Source organism: Lagenorhynchus albirostris, chromosome 5 (genome assembly GCF_949774975.1).
Source record: "Lagenorhynchus albirostris chromosome 5, mLagAlb1.1, whole genome shotgun sequence".
Lineage (NCBI taxonomy): Eukaryota > Metazoa > Chordata > Mammalia > Artiodactyla > Delphinidae > Lagenorhynchus > Lagenorhynchus albirostris.
The window spans coordinates 76,604,354-76,626,373 of NC_083099.1; the positions used below are offsets into that span (position 1 = coordinate 76,604,354).

Sequence of the window (22,020 nt, forward strand, 5' to 3'; positions counted from 1 at the left end):
TGGAATCATCCATTAGGTACTCTTTCTTCGCCTGGCTTCTTTCGTGCAGTGTAATTTTTGTGAGATTTGTCTCTGTCGTAGTGTCTCTCATTAGTGCTGAGTAGTATTCCATTGTACGGGTGTATCATAATTTGTTTATTCATTCACTTGTTGATGGAATATTTGAGTTGTTTCCAGTTTGGGGCCGTTAGGAATAAAACCGCTATGAATGTTTGTGTGCAACTCAAAAGTGTATGGATACGTGCTTTCATTTCTCTTGTGTAAATACCCAGGAGTAGAATGAATGGCTCATATGCTAAATGTATGTTTAACTTTTTAAGAAACTGCCAAACTGTTTTTTTGTTTGTTTGTTTGTTTGTTTTTGCGGTACGTGGGCCTCTCACTGCTGTGGCCTCTCCCGTTGCGGAGCACAGGCTCTGGACGCGCAGGCTCAGCGGCCGTGGCTCACGGGCCCAGCCGCTCCGCGGCATGTGGGAATCTTCCCGGACCGGGGCACGAACCCATGTCCCAGGCATCGGCAGGCGGACTCTCAACCACTGCGCCACCAGGGAAGCCCGCCAAACTGCTTTTAAAAGGCTCTGTACTGTTTTACACTCGCACCAGCAGTGTAGGAGAGTTCTAGTTGCCCCACATCCTTGCCAGACCCCAGTACTTAGGTTGATCCGTCTTTAATTTTAGTCATTCTAATTATGTAGCATCTTTGCCTTTCCTGAGGTGCTTAAAATCTCAGGAGATGGTAAAGGAGCCTCATGCAGTCATAGAAAACAACGAGGAAGCTCTCCGGTGCTGTTTTATGAGAAACATCAAGATATAGAGTCAGCCCTCATGGGCTCTGCATCTGCGGATTCAACTAACCGCATATCAAAAATATTCGAGAAAAAAAATTTCAGAGAGTTTCAAAACGGGAAACTTGAATTTGCCGCACTGGCAACTCTTTACATAGCATTTACATCGTATTAGGTATTATAAGTAATCTAGAGATGATTTAAAGTATACAGGAGGATTTTAGGTTTTGTGCATTTTATATAAGGGACTGGAGCATCTGCAGGTTTTGGTATCTGCAAGGGGTCCTGGTACCAGTACCCTGCAGATACTGAAGGATAGCTGTATTGTTAGATGAAGAAGCAAGATGCCAATCATTGTGTATAGTGTGCTATCATTTTTTTTTAAGAGAAGAAAAATTTAAAAGTATACCTATATGCTATTGTGTGTTATACACATGGACCATCTTTGGCAAGGTGAACAAGGAACTGAAAATCGGTTGCCTCTGGGGAGAGACATTTGGCCAGAGGACAGGGGTAGAAGGGAGATTGTACACATACCCTTTGTACCTTTTGAATTTTATGCTATATGAATGTATCACTTATTCAAAAGAGTAAATACAATTTAAGGGGGAAAAAAGTCTCATAAGGTGCCAAGTTTTGGCTCCCCCACTCCCAGCCTCCATCCCCTGGAAGTGCTCCTGGGGAGCCAGAGCCTAGGTTGGACATGGCCCTACAGAGGCCTCATCCTTTCCTGCTGTGAGGCAAGAGCACTGTCGTACCACACAGGGAAATGGGCACGCCTTGTTCCTAGGCATCTCCAGGGCCTCCCGAGCTCCTTATCCGGCAGCGGTCAGTTTCTGGTGGGAACCTGAGCCCCAACACATTCATGTGCTGAGTGCTCATTTCGTCTGTGTCTGCGGAATGAATGAGTGACTGTTCACCCCACATTCTTTTGCCACGCAGAAAAGAAGAGTGACGAGAAGAGTGAGTACCTCCTGCCCACGGCCTCCAGCAAGCCCGTCGCGCCCCTCTTCCTGCAAGGCCTCTCTGATCTCAGAGTCATGGATGGGAGCCAGGTCACCATGACAGTCCAGGTGTCAGGTCTGTCCCTGCATCTCTGTCCCCGGGGTATACGTGAAAACGGGCATGGTTGCAACATGGGCTTTGCTTCCCGACATCCCGCTCAGATCACTGTCTACCAGAAAGGCAGCCTAGGACTGTCAGTCAGTGGGCCCAAAGAAGTGGAGCCTCTTGGTCCCTCTCTTCTGCTTTCTCTGGGCTGGATTTTCTGGATTCGAGGTTAATTGGTCCAGGGAAGAAGATGGCCATGCTAGAGAGGTGAGGGATTAACTGAGAACGTAGTATGGCCAATGTAGCTGGAAGATTGTGAACACAGGTCCAAAACCAGATGATGTGAGAACTTTCTAACCCTTGGAAGGTAATTCTCAGTTGCTCTATTCAAATGTTAAGGTGAGAAAATAGAACAGGGGTCCTTCTCAAATGGGTGGGGTGACACGAGTGTGGGATGAACAGCCCAGTGAGAGATTTTACTGTTTTTGCTAGAAGCCGGCAAGCGAAGCCTGCGGAATATCCTGGGACAGACTTACTGACGCAGGCTCATGCTGGCCTCTGATCAGTCCCGCGACAGCCTGGAGGTCCTTTCTGGTTTTTCAGTTCCTTTTGAGTTGCAGAAGCGATAAAGATGAGTTGGGAGAGAACCCATGGGCTCACCCTTTTAGGGATCCTAGGATGAACTCCCTGCTTCCGAAGGCTGAAGGCAGTCTCGGGACAATGCAGGCAGAGGCCGGGTCCCCTCCCCCGCACATACTCCTCGAGTTGATAGAAATCAGAGGCACCCTGCACCTGGCCTCCAGACACGTGCTGGCTACCCCATCAGAGACAGATGGTGGTCTCCTCTGTCCTTGAAAGAGCTTGATACCACGCAGCCTCCCTTAGCAGCCGTTCCCGGGGACTTGCTCCCCTGGAAGCAGAGGGCAATGGCTCAGCTCTTTCTGCAGAGGAAACCCTCACAGGTGGCCATTGTTTTATGCCCAAACAAATGGCTAGAAGCTACCTGGGGAAGTAGACTAGTAAAAGTGAAAATGCTCTCCACCACGAGCTGGGTTTAGAAAGCCTGGTACCCATCGGGAAAGCCTGGTACCCATCTTCACCCTTGGACAACATTTGTATGGTAGCAAAATGAAGTCCTAAGGGAGCTTTCCCTTGGTGAAAACTGACAAGGGAGTTTCTGTGAAGTCCCCATGGCGTTGCCTGGGCATGTACACAAGGTGTGAGGTGTGCACAGCAGGAAACAGTGTGGAACCCACTGATCCAGCTACCACTCAGCATTATCAAGCAGTTTGAATTCTAATTTTAAAAACCATTCTTCTAGGGGGCTTCCCTGGTGGCGCAGTGGTTGAGAGTCCGCCTGCCGATGCAGGGGACACGGGTTCGTGCCCCGGTCCGGGAAGATCCCACATGCCACGGAGCGGCTGGGCCCGTGAGCCATGGCCGCTGAGCCTGCACATCCGGAGCCTGTGCTCCGCAACGGGAGAGGCCACAACAGTGAGAGGCCCGCGTACCACACACAAAAAATAAATAAATAAAAATAATTAAAAACCATTCTTCTAGGTTTCCTCTTTTATCTCTGAAGTCATATTTTTCACTTCTGGATTCTTTCTGGTTTCCCCAAATCCGTTGTTAAGTAATTACAATGAACATGCATTGAGTACTTTCTTTGTGCCAGGTGCTATTCTAATCAGCGTTTCTAGTGGGCTGCTAAGGTGTTAATTTATTTAATCCTCCCAGTGAACCTTTGAGATAGATAGGGTTAGAATATGTTATGGATGGGAAAACTTACGCAATACAACGTCACAGTATTAAGTAGAGTTGCTGCACAGCCCAGGGAAGCACCTCCCTGACGAGCTCCCCTGCCTCTCCTCCCCGTTCAGGGAACCCACCCCCTGAGGTCATCTGGCTTCACAACGGGAATGAGATCCAGGAGTCAGAGGACTTCCACTTTGAACAGAGAGGCACTCAGCACAGCCTTTGTATCCAGGAAGTGTTCCCAGAGGACACAGGCACTTACACCTGTGAAGCCTGGAACAGCGCAGGAGAGGTCCGCACCCAGGCCATGCTCACAGTGCAAGGTGAGGCTGCCCCGCTGACCAGTGGCGGGCAGGGGCGGGGCAGGGAGGCTTTGCTGCCATGGTCTCTCCAAAGGTGATTTGGAGGCGAGAAAAGCATGTGAGTCTACTTTGTCCCCACCACGGACCCCACGCTCCCTGGGTCCCATCCCAGCCCCAGTGGCAGCTCCCCATCCTACATCTGAGGCTGTGGCTGAGTGGGTCCTCCTCTCCCTACCTTCTGAAGCTCCTGCCCTCTCTGGGGTACTGGTGTCAAGCTTCGGAGAGTGCTGGGAGAGGTATCTCCTAACACACTAACACTTTGGCAGTGACAGATGAGTTACGGCCTATGATGGTCCTAGCCTTTAGAGAACCCATATTTAAGAGGAGAGACAAATTAAGCACGCATGAAGCAAGTGACAACCCTTAATCATACACATGTCACGCAGATCATTGGCACCTATCCCAGTGCCCCTGTACCTTCTGGACAACCTCCCCATGCTTTGGATATACAAATTCATGTTAATATTATCCTGTGAGAAGTAACCAAGACAGATTTGCCATGAGAAGGATGTGCTCTACCGGTATGTTCAATAAAAGTGATTTCTGGACAAGCTGTTCTTTGGGTAACACTCTGTCTTCCGACCTTCACTGCCATGGAGAGTTGAGTGAATGCTCTCTGCTGAAAGGCCTCCCTCTCTAACTCAATCCTTTGCTAACTTCAGAGCCTCAGGATGGCATCCAGCCCTGGTTCATCAGCAAGCCCCGCTCAGTGACAGCCTGCCTGGGCCAGAGTGTCCTCATCTCCTGTGCCATAGCTGGGGACCCCTTCCCCACTGTTCACTGGCTCCGGGACGGCAAAGCCCTCTCCAGAGACACTGGCCACTTCGAGGTGCTACAGAATGAGGACGTGTTCACCCTGGTTCTAAAGAACGTGCAGCCCTGGCATGCCGGCCAGTATGAGATCCTGCTCAAGTGAGTCTGCATGACCTGCCAACCTCCTTTAACCCCTACCCCCCAAATTCCTACCTCCCAGCAAAGTCCCTACCTGGGACTGGGAAGCCAGAGGAATCACAAAGTAACGTGGGGTTGGGCTTCAAGGTAAAGAGAGTGCAGGATTGGTGCTTCTGCTTTTGTTTTTTCCACTTCAATACAACAGAGGTTCACTGAGAGCCTTCTCCTCTGAGCTCAGTTCCCCAGAGTCCTCTGTCTTATTACATCCTGGCTTTTGTTCCCCCATTATTTGGTATATGAAGACTGTGAAGGAGGGAAGATGGATTCAAATTGGAAAAGCAGCAGGATAGAAGGAATGTCTTCATTATCTATTGCAGAGTAACAAATTACCACCATACATAGCAGCTTCAGACAACAAACAGCTATACTCTCATAGTTTGTATGGGTCAGGAATTTGAAGCTGCTTAGCTAGATGAGTTTGGGCTCAGGGTTTTACGTGAGGTTTCAGTGAAGATGTCAGCAGGGGCTGCTGTCTCTGAAGGCTCAACTGAGACTGCAGGGTCCACATCTATGATGGCTCACTCACAGGGCTGTTGGCAGGAGGCCTCAGCTCCTGGCTGTGTGGACCTCTCCCTAGGGCTGCTTGAGTGTCTTCATGACATGGCAGCTGGCTTCCCCAGAGTTGGTGGTCCAAGAGAGAGAACCAGTTGGAACTTGCAGTGTCTCGTATGACCTATCCTTGGAAGTCACACACCATTAGTCCTGCTACACTCTCTTTGCAAGAAGTGAGTCTCTAAGTACAACCCGTACTCCAGCGGAGGGGAATTAAGTTCCACCTCTTGGAGAAAGGAGTATCAAAGAATTTGTAGACATTTAAAACCACTGCAGGGACGTTAACTCTCCCCATTCCTTCTTCCTCCCTTTCAAGGTCTTTCTAGGGAACATGGGAAGCTCCATGAAGGCACACTGCCGTGTTCCCAGTGCCTAGAACAGTATCTGCCCGTAGTCAGCATTTGGTAACTATTTGTTATATGAATGTGATCCAGAAATGTTCTTCTACCTTCAAAATGTTCTAACTCTTAAAATTCCATGCCAACCCCGGGTTGACAGAGACAGAACGCCAGCCCCTAGAGTTGGTATTAGCATTGAAGAAGAGCACTTGTCTGCACCTGGACTCTGCAAACAGGTTGTGCCACGTCCTGAAGATGGCTGGACTGCTCTGGCTCAGGTGCCTGGCCACTTTGCAAGGGGCTTGCTCTCCTGGATCAATCATTTCCCTGTGCTGAGCCCATCACGTTCAAGTCTCTGAGCTCTGTAGCAATAGGGCAAAGCTACTGCCATGACGGAGCACTGTTCCTACAGTAATGACAAAACCCAGCGTGTGCTCCGTCTGCTTGGGTCCCTTCTGGGCATGTGCTTTACATTTGCATCATTAGCTTTTGCTGCATAACAGATCATCCCAAGACGTAGTGACTTTTAAGAAAATACCCATTTATTATTCATTGGGCATCTTTGGATCTGCTAGGGAATTCTACTTAGCTGGGCAAGGCTCAGCAAACCTCAACTGAGCTAATAACATGTCTGTGGTCAGCTGATGAGATGTTCATGGGCTGACTGGTCATCCTACCACCATCAGCAGTTTGCTCAGAACACATCAACGGCCTTTGCCTCGTGTCTGAACCGTTTATTATCAGGAAGGCCAATCTGCCTCCAAAATGGAGAGAAGGTCGTTCCTTCTTCCTCTAGGCCAGTACAAACAGTGGAAACTGATGGTATGCTAGAATAGAGCTTGTCTGTATGAAAGGAGTGGTGCTTTGAGATAATACTCATGTAATCAAGCTAGACATCCTAGAAGAGATGAGGTTTTTGTGGGATTCTGGGGCAAATGAGTAAAGTCTCGTTGGATAGGCTGAGCACGAGAGGGTAGGAAAGAACAAAGCAAGGCTGTGGGAAGTCTGCCAGGCCAGAGTGGAGGGTTGCACTGGGAGGTCAGCAGGCAGACTGTCTGGGCCCAGCTGGGGACAGTCATAAAACTTAGACTGTCCTAGCTGGAAGGGACTTCAGAAGTTATCTAGCCACCTCCTTGTTTAATAATGGGGGAAGCTGAGGCCTCAGGGTCACGGCCACCCAAAGGTGAGTAGCAGAGCCTAGACTGGAAGCCTAGCTCTGTCTTTAAATCAGATGCTCCTCCATTCTTTGTTTCAGTGCACTGGGAACTTGGGAAGCCTGGGACATCGCACTAGGGTCCCCACACGTGCAGCCCTTGCCCCTTTTCCCTCCCCAGAGTCCAGCCTCTTCATTCCTTTGGGAGGCTGCTGCCCTGGCCTTGGCTTTGTCCCCAGTGAGAAGGAGCCAGTCCGTGGAAAGTTGCCCTGGGGAGTGTGTGCCAGGCCTGCCAGGGGGCCCGCTGCCCTGTGGCTTTTCTCAGACCCAGACCTAGAGAGAAACCAGACCTAGACCCAGGACAGAATGCCTTTCAAGGAGGGAGACTAGGAGGCTGGGAGGAAGCCAGGCTGAGGGTGGGGGTGGGACAGGTACTCTCTGTCCTGCTGAAGTTGGGGGTACATACGGGTGGTTGGTTTCTACCTCCCCTTCCCTCCCCTAGCCCTTGTCTTCTGAACTAAAAGGGGAAATGTCAAAAAGTCAACTCCAAATTCCAGCTGAAATATTTCAAAAATTGATACTTGCCAGGAAATTAGTTCTTTAAACTAATTTTGCATATAAAATCCATTCCAGGGGTGGGTGATTCAGAGTGGGACAGCGTCCAAGGCTTTGTAACCAAAGACTGGGGCTTCTTATTCAGGGTTTAGGAGGCAGGGAACACAAAGGATTCTGTTAGTTGTAAAAGGTACAGCTTACAGGGCGACAGCCGCATGTCCTCTGTGGCAGCACCTGGGCTGTACATGGGGGTCGCGCCTCAGTCTCAGGCCTGACTTTGCAACTGAATACAGTATGTGCAGGCACCAAAGAGGGCCAAAGGGACTTCCCTGGTGGCGCAGTGGTTAAGAGTCTGCCTGCTAACGCAGGGGACAAGGGTTCGAGCCATGGTCCGGGAACATCCCACATGCCACGGAGCAACTAGGCCCGTGCGCCACAACTGCTGGGCCTGCGCTCTAGAGCCCGCGAGCCACAACTACTGAGCCCGCGTGCTGCAACTACTGAGGCCTGTGTGCCTGGAGCCCGTGCTCCGCAACAAGAGAAGCCACCACAGTGAGAAGCCCGCGCACCGCAAAAAGGGGTGGCCCCAGCTCACCACAACTAGAGAAAAGCCCGCGCAGCAATGAAGACCCAGTGCAGCCAAAAATAAACAAATAAATAAATAAATAAAAAAAAAAAAGAGGGCCGAAGAGGCTGATCAGCTGGTTAGATTATCTGGGGTGTGGCTTCCAGGCAACAGGCCTCTCTGACCTTGGCAGACTCCAGAAGAACCCAGGATTAGCCTTCAAAGTCTAGCAGAGACTTAAGTTTGTGGCTTCAGGCATAGTGACCCCCATGCCAAGGAATGATATACATAGTGGGCCAGCCATGGTATCCCAAGTTCTCTACCTCCCATCTGCCCCCTCAGACTGCCTGGGTACCTCAGGGTGAGGCCTGGGGAAGGCCACCTGTACCTGCCTCCTTCAAGGCAGGTAATAGGAAACAACAGAAGTGCTTACCTGCTTCACCCATGGGGAGATAGAGCTTACTCCAGCTTGGGGGTCAGGGCACCCCACCATTTAGAGCCTCTGAGGGGCTTGGCGAGGGCACAGCAGGGCCATCTGGTCAGTGTCTGCTCCTGAGTTTTGCACCTGGGCTGTGTGCTACTTGCGAGAGGAGGAAACTCAGCTGAGGAGGTGTCGAAAAGGGCTCCCCAGAAAACATGGCCCTTGGGCATCTTGTTGTCCTGCCCCATGCCAACCCCAGGTCCCGTACCCTGTGCTTGAAAGAAAAGCGGGAACAGAGTGGGCTCTACTGGCCAGCAGCCTGGCAGAAGGGGGGTGCCAGGGGGCTGGGCCTCACCCCCAAGTGACCTCCCATGGTTGACCCAAGCCCTGTTAGCCTTCTGTGCTGAGTTCTCAGGATGCTCTGAGGGCCTCCCAGCTTTCCCAGGGCCTGACACTGAGGAGGCACCTAACTGCTGTTTGTGGAGCACAGGAGCACCCTGGGCCCTCAAACTCCCCAAACCTTGAATCTGCACCCCCAAGAGCTTGAGCATTGAGGAAGGTGACCAGGAGGTGAGAGGAGGGTTAGGGAGCACGAAAGATCAACCTCTCCTCCTGTCATGTGGGTCCCAGTGTCTAGGAGTGAACAGTGACCCCCTGGGACCCTCAAGAGTCATCTGCCATGCAGTGGGCTGCTGGGGCCTGACCCGGAGCTGGTCCTCCATTGGGAGGGAGGCCAGGCAAAGCAAGGTAGATACCCACATGCATCGGCAGAGCTACGGGACACATGCTCAGCTCTCTGTCCACGTGGGGGTGACATAACACACGTTCCCAAACATGGGCCTGCAGGCACAGGTGCCCATCAGGTGGAGCCCACATGCCTGCAGTTGATACACACACACAGACACACACACACACACACACATGTCCCAGAGTAGATTTGTACTGAGCAGCAGCCAGTAGGGTGGGATGGGAAAGTTACAGGTCTTGGATTCAAGTAGACCCAGGTCCCAACCCCTTCCCCTGCTAGCCAGCTCTGTGAGTTTAGGCAAAATTACTTAACCTTGATGAACTTCATTTTTCTTACCTATAAAAGCAATGCTGGGCTTCCCTGATGGTGCAGTGGTTAAGAATCCTCCTGCCAATGCAGGGGACACGGGTTTGAGCCCCAGTCCGGGAGGATCCCACATGCCACGGAGCAGCTAAGCCCGTGCGCCACAACTACTGAGCCTGTGCTCTAGAGCCCGCAAGCCACAACTACTGAGCCCACGTGCCACAGCTACTGAAGCCCGAGCACCTAGAGCCCGTGCTCCACAACAAGAGAAGCCACCGCAATGAGAAGCCTGCTCACCGCAACAAAGAGTAGCCCCTGTGTGCTACAACTAGAGAAAGCCCACACACAGCAACGAAGACCCAACACAGCAAAAAATAAATAAATAAAAACAAAACAAAAAACAAACAAAAAACAATGCTGACCCCAACCTTTCAGAGCTGCCATGAGTAAGTGAGATGAATTGTGTCTACGGTAGGGTCTGGGGCATGCGTCAGCCCCTGAAGTGCAAGTAAGATGGCCAAATGCAGGGAATGAGTGCGAGACCCCAAGAGCCCAACACTGCATCCCGGAAACTCCTGGGCCTCCCTTTCTTCCCTTTGCAGTGAATGAGCAGAGCAGTGCTCTGAGCCTCACTGGGCTGTGTGGGGAGAAGAAAGATAGTGGCTGCAAGTCATGAAGGCTGGAAGGTGCTGCATACAACGTGGTTATTATCAGGCAGAGTCACCTTTGCCTCTCAGATCTGCCCCTCCACTTCCCCTCGTCTGAGCAGAACCTTCTTGGCTGGTCAGAGCCCAGAAATGCCAGCAGGTGGCAGCCTTGTGGGGTCAGAGGGCTGATCTGCTGTAAGCCCAGCACAGCAAGCCTGGTTGCAGCCCCTTTCCTGAGCAGAGGGGCCTCAGCTGGTCATGAAGAGCTTTAACAATGGGCTGAAGAATCCGGAGCCCTCTCCACCCAATGGAAGAAGAAAATGGGTCACCCTTGTAGGGAGATACCTGTTAGGTTTTTAATACGAAAGGTTCTGATCTGAGGGCATTCGCTGATGGGTAGGGATTGGAGGGTATTTTCATTTCATGAGCAGGTGAAGGGGACCTTAGCTGCTCCATGGCATGTGGGATCTTCCCAGACTGGGGCTCAAACCCGTGTCCCCTACATTGGCAGGAGGATCTTAACCACTGCACCATCAGGGAAGCCCAGCATTGTTTTTATAGGTAAGAAAAATGAAGTTCATCAAGGTTAAGTAATTTTGCCTAAACTCACAGAGCTGGCTAGCAGGGGAAGGGGTTGGGACCTGGGTCTACTTGAATCCAAGACCTGTAACTTTCCCATCCCACCCTACTGATTGCTGATCAGTACAAATCTACAGGTGGGGGCACCTTGTGAGGAGAAGGAATAACCACCTCTGTATTAAGGGAGCATGGAGTCAGACTCAGGGTCACTGGGCAGGCTGACCGGGGCCACACAGTCTAGACCAAGGGGCTCCATCCCAGCCCTTAGCTGTGTTAGTCTTCACTCTTCCTTGACTGAGTGATGGATTGATCGTATAATTTTTGTAATATACTTACATAAAAGTAGTCCTACTTCTGGATGCCTACTGTAGCTATTGCCCAGAAGATTCTTTTTTTTTTTTTCTTTTGAAACAAGAGCTGGAAAAATAAAGCGTGACCAAAGTGGGGGAGGGCCCTGCCCTAAATCTAGGTCTGGTGTGGGTGTGTTAGGGTCACAGCTTAGCCCAGGGTCCTGTCTTCCCTGGGGTCAGCCAGCCAGCCCAGGGCCAAGTTCCTGCCTGCCCCGCCCTCCTCACAGCCCTAGGCTGGGCAGGCCCTTGGCCCAGAAAGCCTCTTGATCTGTACTGATCCCTTGAATTCTTCAGGAACCGGGTTGGTGAATGCAGTTGCCAGGTATCACTGATGCTACAGAGCAGCCCTGCCAGAGCTGTCCTGCGGTGAGTACCACCCAGGGGCTGCCCAGCCAGGCCCCGTGCCACCACCCGCCCACCTTCCTCCTGGTCCCAGCAGGCCCGGCCCAGCAGCCCCAGATTGTTTGTATCCTCCAGGAGAGGCTGCCCGAGCCAAGAGGGAGAGATTGGAAGGGGGATGAGGGAGGGAGAGCCGGGGAGGAGAGGGGGGTGAAATTTTTTATTTATTTATTTTTTTTTGGCATGCACCCTTATAAGGCTACTGAAGTCATTACCGATGTAACAACCAACGAAGCAAGCAAGCGCCTCTCACCACAGTTCCCTTCTATAAACACGGCCTGGCCAGCCCCCTCCCCCCCCGCCCTCCTTCCCTCCCTGGGGATGTGCTCTCCCCGACGTCTCTTTCTTACCCAGCCCCTTTTCCTCCTGCTACTTTCCTTTTTCCCTTCACTGGTCGCAGGGGAAGGGAGCCTGCCAGCGGTGAGGGCCTCTGCAGCCGGGGAGCCGGCGCTGATGGTGGTGGCGGTGGCGGCTACGGGAGCCTGAGGCCCGGCTGGCCAGCAGGAGGGCAGGGCGGGCCCGACGAGGAAGACGGCGAGGGCGTGCGTGGGGTGCTCACGCGGCGTGTGGAGACGCGGCAGCACACCGAGGAGGCCATCCGCCAGCAGGAGGTGGGGCAGCTGGACTTCCGCGACCTCCTGGGCAAGAAGGTGAGTACCAAGACCTTGTCTGAAGAGGACCTGAAGGAGATCCCAGCCGAGCAGATGGATTTCCGCGCCAACCTGCAGCGGCAGGTGAAGCCGAAGACCATGTCGGAGGAAGAGCGGAAGGTGCATAGCCCCCAGCAGGTGGACTTCCGCTCTGTCCTGGCCAAGAAGGGGACCCCCAAGACCCCTGTGCCTGAGAAGGTGCCACCTCCAAAACCTGCCACCCCAGGTTTCCGCTCGGTGTTGGGCAGTAAGAAAACGCTACCTGCAGAGAATGGCAGTAACAGCTCTGAAGCCTTGAATGCCAAGGCAGCAGAAGGTCCCAAGCCTGTAGGCAATGCCCAGCCTTCAGGGTTTCTGAAAACCGTGGGCAATGCGAAGCCGGCCGAGACCCCCAAACCCTTGGGCAATGCGAAGCCGGCCGAGACCCCCAAACCCTTGGGTAGTGCCAAGCTGACTGAGACCCCCAAACCCTTGGGTAGTGCCAAGCTGACTGAGACCCCCAAACCCATGGGCAATGCCAAGCCAGCCGAGACCCCCAAACCCTTGGGTAATGTCAAGCCAGCCGAGACCCCCAAACCCATGGGTAATGTCAAGCTGACTGAGACCCCCAAACCCATGGGTAATGTCAAGCTGACTGAGACCCCCAAACCCTTGGGCAATGCCAAGCTGACTGAGACCCCCAAACCCTTGGGCAATGCCAAGCCGGCCGAGACCCCCAAACCCTTGGGCAATGCCAAGTTATCCGAGGCCCCAAAACCAGCTGGGAATGAAGAACTTAAGAAGGAGGTTAAGAATGATGTGAACTGCAAGAGGGGCCATGCAGGGGCCACAGATAATGAAAAAAGACCCGAGAGCCAAGGGACAGCCCCAGCCTTCAAGGAGAAGCTACGAGATCTCCGTGTGGTGGAGGGTGAGAAACTGCTGCTCCAGTGCCAGGTGTCCTCTGACCCCCCGGCCACCATCACCTGGACCCTGAATGGAAAGACGCTCAAGACTACCAAGTTCATTGTCCTCTCCCAAGAAGGTAACACGGTTGGGGCCGGGAGGGAGGGTAGCTCTGTCCCAGCCACCGTCAGCTCCTGGAGCCCTGGCTTGTTGATGGTGTTAGTAGCCCAGAGCCTGGGTGGGAAAGGCCACTCTCTGTGCCCCTCACTCACGGGATTGGTGCCCACCACACTCCATGGCTGGGGGACAGGGGTGGGTGCCTGGTCCCCCAGGCACATTCCCAGATCTCGGCATCTGTCTGGCAGAGCCCCCTCATGGCACCCCTAGGCGTGGCTCCTCAGAGCAGGCCTGGGCTAATGCCCAGCTTTGGCCCAGAGAAGGCTCTGATCATAGGCTTGGAAATGGGGGCACTGGGGTTAGGGCTGACCAGGGGCTTGGGGCTGAGAACTGCCTTTGAAGCAGCATTTTAGGTTCAGGTCAGGGTGTGCAGTGACGGGATGTGATTTGGGGCCAACAACTTAAGTCTTGATAACGTTGTGTGTTTGAAGGGACCCGAGGGGCAAGCCAAAACCCCAAGCAGCCCCTACGGCACACACTCACAGGCAGACAGAGCCACTCGCTTCCTAATTTGGATGAGACTTTCGTTTGCTGGTATTTCACATTCTTGGGTTGTGGAGAGAAGAGGGGGGGCCCTAAAGCCTGCCATCTGGGGCCTTTCAGGGTTTGGAGCTCTCAGATGGGCCAGTTTAACCTAGAGAAGAGATGGGGACGAGATGGGTATTTTCTCTGACCCCTCATTTGGTTTGAAATGTTTCCATAAATCCCAGTCCTGAATGCGAGCTCCAAGGACAGCAGCCTTCCCACGCCCCACTCTGGTGGCCGGCCCTAGGATAGAGTCTGGCCTGACTCGAGGCTGATGCTGGTAGCTCTGGACACGGCAGGGCACAAGCTCCCGGGGTCGTGGCATTTTAACCTTGAGAGGTAGAGGGCAGTCAGGGCAGAGGCCCTAGCAGTCAGGTCCTGTCAAATCCAGATCAGCTGAGACAGAAGCACCCCCCCCCCCCGCTGTGCTGCCTTCCTTCCCGTCCTCTGACGGCACCCCTCTCCACCCCTCCCTCACCCCTCATCTGGCTTTCTTTCTTCCTCTTAAAAACCCTAATGAAGCATTTGAAAATAGCATCCCTCCGCCCTCACGATGGAGTTTCTGTCTTCACTCTGCAGCTCAGACAGCAAATCTGGAGCAGCTGAGCGTTTTGAATCTAACTGCTGAAGGAGTAAAGGGGAAATTAGCCAGGAGAGAAAAAAAGGGTGTCTTTTCTGCTAATGTGTTCACACGATAGCTTTTCCACATGAAAATCCTCAGCTTGGTAGGGACCTCCAGAAGTCATCTCATCCATCCCCCTGCCTCTGCTAGTTCGGCCTTTCCACGCACAGGAAGGTATGGGGGATCACCACGGTGGGATGAGATGTCCAGGGGAATGGATGCCCAGCCTTCCCTGCCACCTCTGTGGGCCCCTCCCTGTTGGAAAGTTTCGGGTAAAACTGACCCGAAACCTCGACCAGGAGCATTTCCCAGGTTACCCTGTGGTGACCTCTCGGGGCGGGACGGAAGGTGGGCAGCTGCCATCGTGGGGACACGTGTGGTCCCACAGTCCTACACGCTGTGAGGTCCATGGCTGTACCACCCTCGGGGAAGCTGATGTTGGGACGGCTGAGGGCGATGCCCATGGCTGTGCAGCTGTTGTGGGACCTGCGTGGAACCTGCAGAGCCACCAAGAGCTGCTTATAAACAATCAACTGGACAAAGCAGTGTAGGCACACCTCAGCTCTGGTCTCAGGAACGCACCTGAGCCCTTAGAATGGGCTGTTCATACCCAGGGTGCCTTGATGTATCGTAGCTGCTGGGCGCCGAGACCCTTTTACACTGGCTACTCCAGTGTCACCTCCCACAGAAAGCACCTCGGACGGACCCTTTAGGTCTAAAGCTGGGGAAGAAGACATGATTAAATGAAGGCCAGGACAATGAGAGGATAGAGAGAGACTGGGGCGGGGGAGGGGGGCGGGAGGGAATTATGGAGATAGCCCCCAAACCAACTGTTAAAAAGGTTCTAAATATTTGTAATTCTCCTTTGAAAAATAAGAGTAGCCTGCACTAATTGAACACCACGTGCGAAACACTGACCGAGGCATCTTACTATGCTTTTCACTCATTTAATCCTCACAACCACTATACTGCCCATCTAACAGAGAAGTTAAGCGCTTTGCCCAAGGCTGCACAGCTAGTTAGTAACAGAGCTGGGATTGGAAGGCAGGCAGCTGAGTTCCAACGCCTAGACCGCTGTGCTGTATCACCTCTTAGTTAATTCTTGTTAGCGTGTCAGCATCCTGGTCCTTCCCTGATCAGCTCCCCAGAGAGTGTTGTCTATCAAGGGAAAAGGCTAATGGCTGTTTATTCCGCAACACTGTCAACAGTTGTCAGGAGGCTGGAAGACTGGCCGTGCCCTCTGGGCTTGTGAGTGTCTGGTATTTTCACTGCAGTAGAGGAAGCTGACCTTGAAACGGGCCTGGTAGGGAGAAGGCCTGGCCTCAAAGCAGCAGCCACACTGTGTCCACTGTCCCTTCTCTAGTGCTTCCCTGTCCAAGTCCACAAGAGCCCAGGTCAAACACAGACCCAGGAGAAAACCTGCGGTAGAGCCTCGTCAGTGACCACTTCAGGAGGCTCCGCTGCAGGGAGTGGGACCTCTGAGAGGTACGAGTAAATCTGCTCCCGATAGATCTGGAAAGAGAGGACGCACACGCATAGCGATAAACCTCTTCCAGCCAAGTGCCGATGATGGCTGCTGGGAGTGAGAGGAGAGGGAGCTGAGTGCTGGGCCGCAGGGAGAGGCTGGCGGTGAAAGAGCAGGGCCTTGATCTGAAGTGTGAAGGCAGGCAGGGCCCGCAGCAGGAGAGGGAGGGTGTGGGCTTCCCAGGCAGGAGCACAGGCGGCAGCCAAGGCAGGCCGGCTCCCAGCATCGGCCCCATTGCATCCTTCATCATACTAAGAAGGAACTCAATCCTAAAGGCAGCAGGGAGCCATGTAAGAGTTGGGAGTGGAGAGCAATAGACACAAAGCTGGGGTTTACGGCTTTTGATTGATTCTGTGCCCAAAGACAAGGAAGGAGCTTACCGAAGAGGGTGGGGGGACAGGCGGTGAGGCCTGGACCAACAAGGTAGCCATGGGCACAGACAGGAGATAACCAGTGCAAGAAGCAAAGGCAGAATTAACAGAACCTGTTGCCTGGCTTGGAAGGGTGGGCGGCTGGGGTAGAGGAGAGGAAGGGGTGGAGGAGCGCTGAGTGTCCATGTGTGGGTGACTGGTTCACAGTGACGGCACCAGTGGAAACAAGGAAGGCAGCTGGTGTTTTGAGGGGTTTGTAGGGAGAAGGGGGGTTGCTAAGTGGGTTTTCCCATCCTTCACACCCTCCTGAGCATCCCCTCCACCCCCGCCTCCCTGGCTCGGAACCGTACTTGCTCCACTGCACTGAACCCCCTTCTGTTACCTCATCTAAGATCAAGATTCACTTCCCCCAGGACTCCTTCCCCGACTGTTGTCCCTGGGGCCTTTGGCCATGACAGACTCTTGTGCCCTTCCCCCATCAATGTGTGTGTCTGTGACCTACTGCTGGTGGGCACTGTTGATAGGTTTCAGGGGTGCTTCTCTGAACCCTGTACTTGAATAGGGCTCATAGCCTGCAGGCCCCCCAAAACATGATTATGTCCACTCTGTCTAGCACCAAGGAGAGCAGGAGAGGTGTGATGGCAGGCAGTTGAGTTGACTGTTCCTTCTTGGAGGGACCTGTGGAGGAGTCCTTGCTCTTCTTGCGTCCCCCGGAACGGCAGGGCGGAGGGTGCTCACTTACAGCAGCTGGGCCTGCCCTCCAGGCCTGCAGGGTGGCCTCACCAGGCCCTTTCTGGACCCGCAGCAGCGCTGCTCAGGCCTTGGCCCAGGACTGGGAGGCCCATGGCTGGCCAGTGGGCTCTGCGCTGCTCCTGAGAAGTGCTTTCATCTTTATGCCTTGTTTCCTGTCCCCGGGCCAGGCTTCTGTCCCTGGCAAACATTTCTCCCCATCTATGAATGAGGATTCATTTTTGTTGCTGCTGTCAACCGATGATTCATTTTTAATTGCCTTCAGTGTGGGATCTTGCAAAGGCTTTTTCAAAACCTGTATAAGTCCATCCTACAGAACACAAGGATCTATACAGCACCTACTATGTGCGAGGCTGTATTCTAGCCCTTTTCATTGTATGCATAATCCACTTGAAGAATTCTGAGTTAGGCATTTTTTTTTTCCTTTTAGAAACTATACTATCTTTTTCAGTGGTAGGTTGTTTGATTAAGTGTTCGTGACTTTCTGTTGCATAGATCCTACCAGATCACCTGCTCCAGAAATATGCCTTGGACATTCTCAGAATGGCAAATTTTTGTTTTTAAACTGACTGCATTCCAGGCTCAGGAAAAACATTCATAATAGTCGCTGCCCTCCATGATCTAGCGTGGGAGAGAGGCGTGTGTTTCAGTAATGGCCTTGGGAGGCAAGCTCTGATAAAGGTGAACTCAGGGCACAGAAGAGGTCCACCTACGGCCAGGGGTGCTTAGACATGGCAAGGAAGGCACCATCCCTGAGGAGGTGACCTGGAGCTGAGCTGTACTGTCCCGGCATGCCGGGGGACCAGGTCGGGAGACACTGCTGACTGAGGGCAGCCTCGGAACAGAGCCTCTAGGGCTTGGAACCACTCCCTCTACCTCGTACACCCCGCACCTCCTCTCCCCACACACTCAGAGAAAGCACAAGACGGTGGGGTGGTCTTCAGACTCTGTGGCCTTGAGGGGCTCTCCCAGGGACCGGTCTAGCTGAGCCCTTCATTGGATCCCTGGTTCCCATCCCCCTCCCCTTCCTCTCAAAATTCCCCACCAGGCTGAGCCTTCTCAAAAAAAACTCTGGGAAACAGTTTTTCTTCTGGAGGTCAGGAATAAGCTGTCCCACAGGAAATACCAGATGCTTCAATCTGGGCCAGCCCAGCCTCCAGGCCTGCCGGGGGCCCTCCCCCAGCCCGCGCACACGGCCAGGGGTCCAGGCTCTGAACGGCTTGGAAAAACTACCTTTCTGATGCTTCCCCCCCCCCCGCCCCGTGAAGGGCAAGGGCTGTGGTCTACATGCTCCACCTCTCCCGGGGGTCTCATTACTGTTTTGTCCCATTTGGGTTTAAGGCTGAAGGCAGCTGGGGGGCTGAAGCTGAGAGACGATCAAGGATTCGACCAGGATGTCTGCTGGCAGTGGGATATCTGCTCCCCGAGCCTTAGCCTCAGACTGAGGGAAAGTGGCAAGATGGGGTCCGTTTCTTCTAAGCCTCACGTTTGGGGGCCGGAGGTCATCTGCGCATGCCCCTGCCCTCCCAGATGAATGGAAGTGTCTCTCTCTAGAAGATAGTAACCCTCGTTCCCTGATTCCTGTGCCTCATCTAGTTCTCACTCTCACCACAGAGTTCCTAAAAATCCAACCTAAATCCTTTCTGTTGCAGCGTCTGCAAATTCTGTCTCCTAGCCACAATGGGAAGCCATCCTGAGGCATTGCCGACCCCGATGGGAGAGCATAGTGAGGTCCTTCTGAGAGGTGGGGTCTCAGAGTGTAGGACGGAGGGGCGCAGATCAGCCATCCTGCCCCAAGGGGTCGGCAGGACTGAGGTTTCCCTGTTGAAGACCTTACGCAGGTCTCCTCCAGCCTTAGTGAGGTTCTCTGGGCAGAACTGACATCTCCCTTCCTCTCTCTGAATATCCTGGTATTTGTTGGTCAAGTCTGTGCATCTGTCTCATGGGGGTGCGGGGACTTTTGAGATCAAAGGCCATGCTGCTTCGCACACACACCTGGGATGCACACAGCTTTGCCCGCTCAGAGCCAGTGACTTGTGCCGGGCAGTGTGGCGGAAAGGGACGTGGCCGGAGCCGGTGGCTCCAGGCGGCAGGATGCACGTGGCTCTGGCTGTATCCTCCTCCTCGTATGATGACGGCTGCCCTGACGACAGGGCAGCTTTGGGCAGGTCGCCGTGCTGCTGGCTTGTGTGTGTGTCTGATGGCAGGAACGAGGGTACTGCTGCCCTCCTGCCTGGCCCAGCGAGCCCAGTCCTCAGCCTGGTGTCTCCCCACACCCTAAGGGAAACTCCCCAAAGGTGTCCCCCAGGGAAGTAGCCAGCCCTGGGATGAGAGAGCTAGGATGGGTGAGGACCAGACTTCTGTTCATGCCCAGCTTGACCCCTCCTTCCCCCAACCAGGCCAGAAGAGGTGTGCTGGGGCAAGGGTAGCCCTGTGGAAAAGAAGGCCATCACTCTCTGAGGGGACCAAAGGACCCTGCACTGAGAGAGGCAGCCCCACAGAGGCCCTCTCCCAGCCCAGCGCCCCTCATCGGCCATGATTCTCAGCTCAGATACCATTCCTGAAAAGCCAGCTCCAGGGTCCCAGGCTGGTCACTGTCTCCTCCCAACAGATCAGCCCACAGGCCAGTGTCCCTGCTGGACAGGGGCTCCTGCCCTCCCCCGCTCACCTCTTTGTTCAAAATGCCCTTTTGTGGGATGCATTCCCAGAAGCATTGCTGTAAGCAGGGCAGAGTGTCCTCACCTGCCAGTGTCCCTACCCCAGTCTGTGGACCTGAGCCTGACTACTGCTTGTCTCTCTCGGTGACATCCAGTGTGAGGGCCTGGGTCCATCTGCCCCTTCTATTGTGCTGATGCTCTCCAAAGGCAGAGGCTCTTTCTCTCTCTTCTTGCCTTTCTATCACATCCCCGTGAGAGAACTTGCCTGGGTCGGGGGCGGTTGGGTATACTCAGGGATCAGTTATTTTGAATCTGGGTTATCAGCAAAAAGTGCCTTGGCTCTGGTGGGGCGAGCAGGTTGGTTCCCACAGGGCCTCTGACTTCTGGGCGTGTGAATAACACTTGCTCTGATGCTCCAAGTGCCCGGCAGGTGTTGGGCCCAGACCTGGTCCACTCAACAAATGTTCCTCTTCCCACCCAGGCTCACTGTGCTCCGTCTCCATCGAGAAGGCACTGCCCGAGGACAGAGGCTTATACAAGTGCGTAGCCAAGAACAGCGCCGGCCAGGCTGAGTGTTCCTGCCAAGTCACCGTGGACGGTAGGTCGTGCCCACCCACCCCTGCCACACGTAGAATCCCGCTTCTCAGCGCCCCCTTCCCACCGTACCTGAACAGGGCTGCAGCCGAGGCTGCCATCCCAACCTGAGGCGTTCACTTTGTGGGTGGCAAACCATCTTTTGCAAAACAATGAGACAGGAAGGAAAGTGGGAGCTCTACTTGGTGGTCCCCTGTGACCTCACAGCCCTGCCCCCGGCTGGGAAGAGGGCTGCTCACCTTGCTGGTCCCCCTTCCCCAGTCCTGACCCCCACATGCCAGGCAGGAAAGGGTGAGACAGGGCAGGAGGAGAAAAGACACACCCACAGGAAAATGACTACAGAGTAATTTACAAGCCGCAGAGAACAAGTGTCAGTGCCAGCAGGACAGACCCGTGAGGAAGAGGGAGCAGAGCGAGGTCCAAGTGGGGACACTTCCTCCAGGAGGTGAGTAGGGGCTGAGGCTTCGGGTAACGGGGACAGGCCTGCCTCTGCAGTTAGAGAAGAGTACTCGAAATACAGCAGAGGGAGAGGAAGAGACGCGTGGGGACTGGGAGGCTTACCAGGTCTGAGTGGTGTTTCTTGTGAGGAAGGGGCGAATCCAAGCTGTAAGGAATGGGGATTTGTCCTAAAGAAATGCAGGTGGTGTGTTTGTGACTTTCCTTTTGTCCTCTGTGTAGGGTTAGAATAAGAGGCTTGGAAGTAGATGGTTTAGGCCACCACCCTCACTTGGGACGGGACACCCAGGCTGTTCAGAGAGGGAAAGCTTCCCTCGTGAGGTTCCCTGCTCTATTGAGGGCCAAGCCAGGGCCAGAGTCCCATCTTGGGACTTGCAATCCAGTGCCCTTTCTTGGTATTTCGTTACTTGCCTGGAACTGTCTAAAAAGGTAGTTTGGGGGAAACAGTTTCTTGCCCTTGAAATGCCTGGTTAGTAACTATCAGTGACACGTTAAAAGCTAGTGTCCAAATAAGGCATTTTGAAGACCAGTTTTGTTGTTCCTCTGACTTTGAATATAATCACTTGGCTTCTAAACCCCTAACCTGTTTCACCCCCGTTCCACAAGATGTGGAATCCTTGTCTCCATTCTGGATTTTGTAATATGATTTCCTGATCATAAAAGCTGAGATCCGTGATACCTAATGAGTGGGAGAAAAGAAAAGAGAGTCTTAAAAACCAAAGTCTTTTTTAAAAAAACATATAATGGTAACACAAATTAAATTGTCAGTAGCCAACAGTAAACCTGAAACTGTAGAATATTGTGCGTGTCTCCCTGGAGTTCTGTGAATGTGTTTGTCACAGGGGCTCTGGAGTCTAAGGGAGCAGATTCCATGGGTCAAAGTGTATGGTCAGTTCAGAAGGGGGCTTGAAACACATGTTTTGAGGCTAGGGGCCGCTGCTTCTGATTACTCCTGTCACCCACCCAGGTCAGAGTTCTGCTTCTTTCTAGACAGGTACTGCAACTGAAAAAACAGTGTTTCTGGGAACTTGACCCCAGAAACCTACTTCTAGCAGCGCCACACTTGGGACCCATGCTGGTTCCAGAAGGAAGCCCTGCCTGTTAATGAGGTTATCTGCTCTGGGAATCCCTAGCCTCTTTGGGTTCTATTTACACGGCTAGCTGAAGGCAGGACTGCAATTCATTCTTCTTATCTGCAAAGTGTCAGCACCTTTTCCAGAAAGAGCAAATGGCTCATTTTTTAAAATTTTTAAAAATTTCCGTTTTCCCTAGAGAATACATTTGGGGATTCTTTT

The 22,020-nt window shown here is 53.3% G+C and overlaps 1 protein-coding gene across 2 annotated transcripts in view; it reads left to right on the forward strand.

The window, feature by feature from the left end:
- The window catches only part of MYLK (myosin light chain kinase), a 118,726-nt gene that overhangs the window by 26,952 nt on the left and 69,754 nt on the right, over window positions 1-22,020 (forward strand). Inside the window, exons 8-13 of one of the 2 annotated variants that reach the window (XM_060150459.1) lie at window positions 1,728-1,865; window positions 3,716-3,913; window positions 4,615-4,864; window positions 11,409-11,480; window positions 11,914-13,187; window positions 20,157-20,273. In XM_060150459.1, the coding sequence (XP_060006442.1) occupies window positions 1,728-1,865; window positions 3,716-3,913; window positions 4,615-4,864; window positions 11,409-11,480; window positions 11,914-13,187; window positions 20,157-20,273 (2,049 nt within the window). Of the gene's footprint in view, window positions 1-1,727; window positions 1,866-3,715; window positions 3,914-4,614; window positions 4,865-11,408; window positions 11,481-11,913; window positions 13,188-20,156; window positions 20,274-20,644; window positions 20,715-22,020 lie in introns of those variants that run through there. The other variant, XM_060150458.1, reaches the window with a different exon arrangement.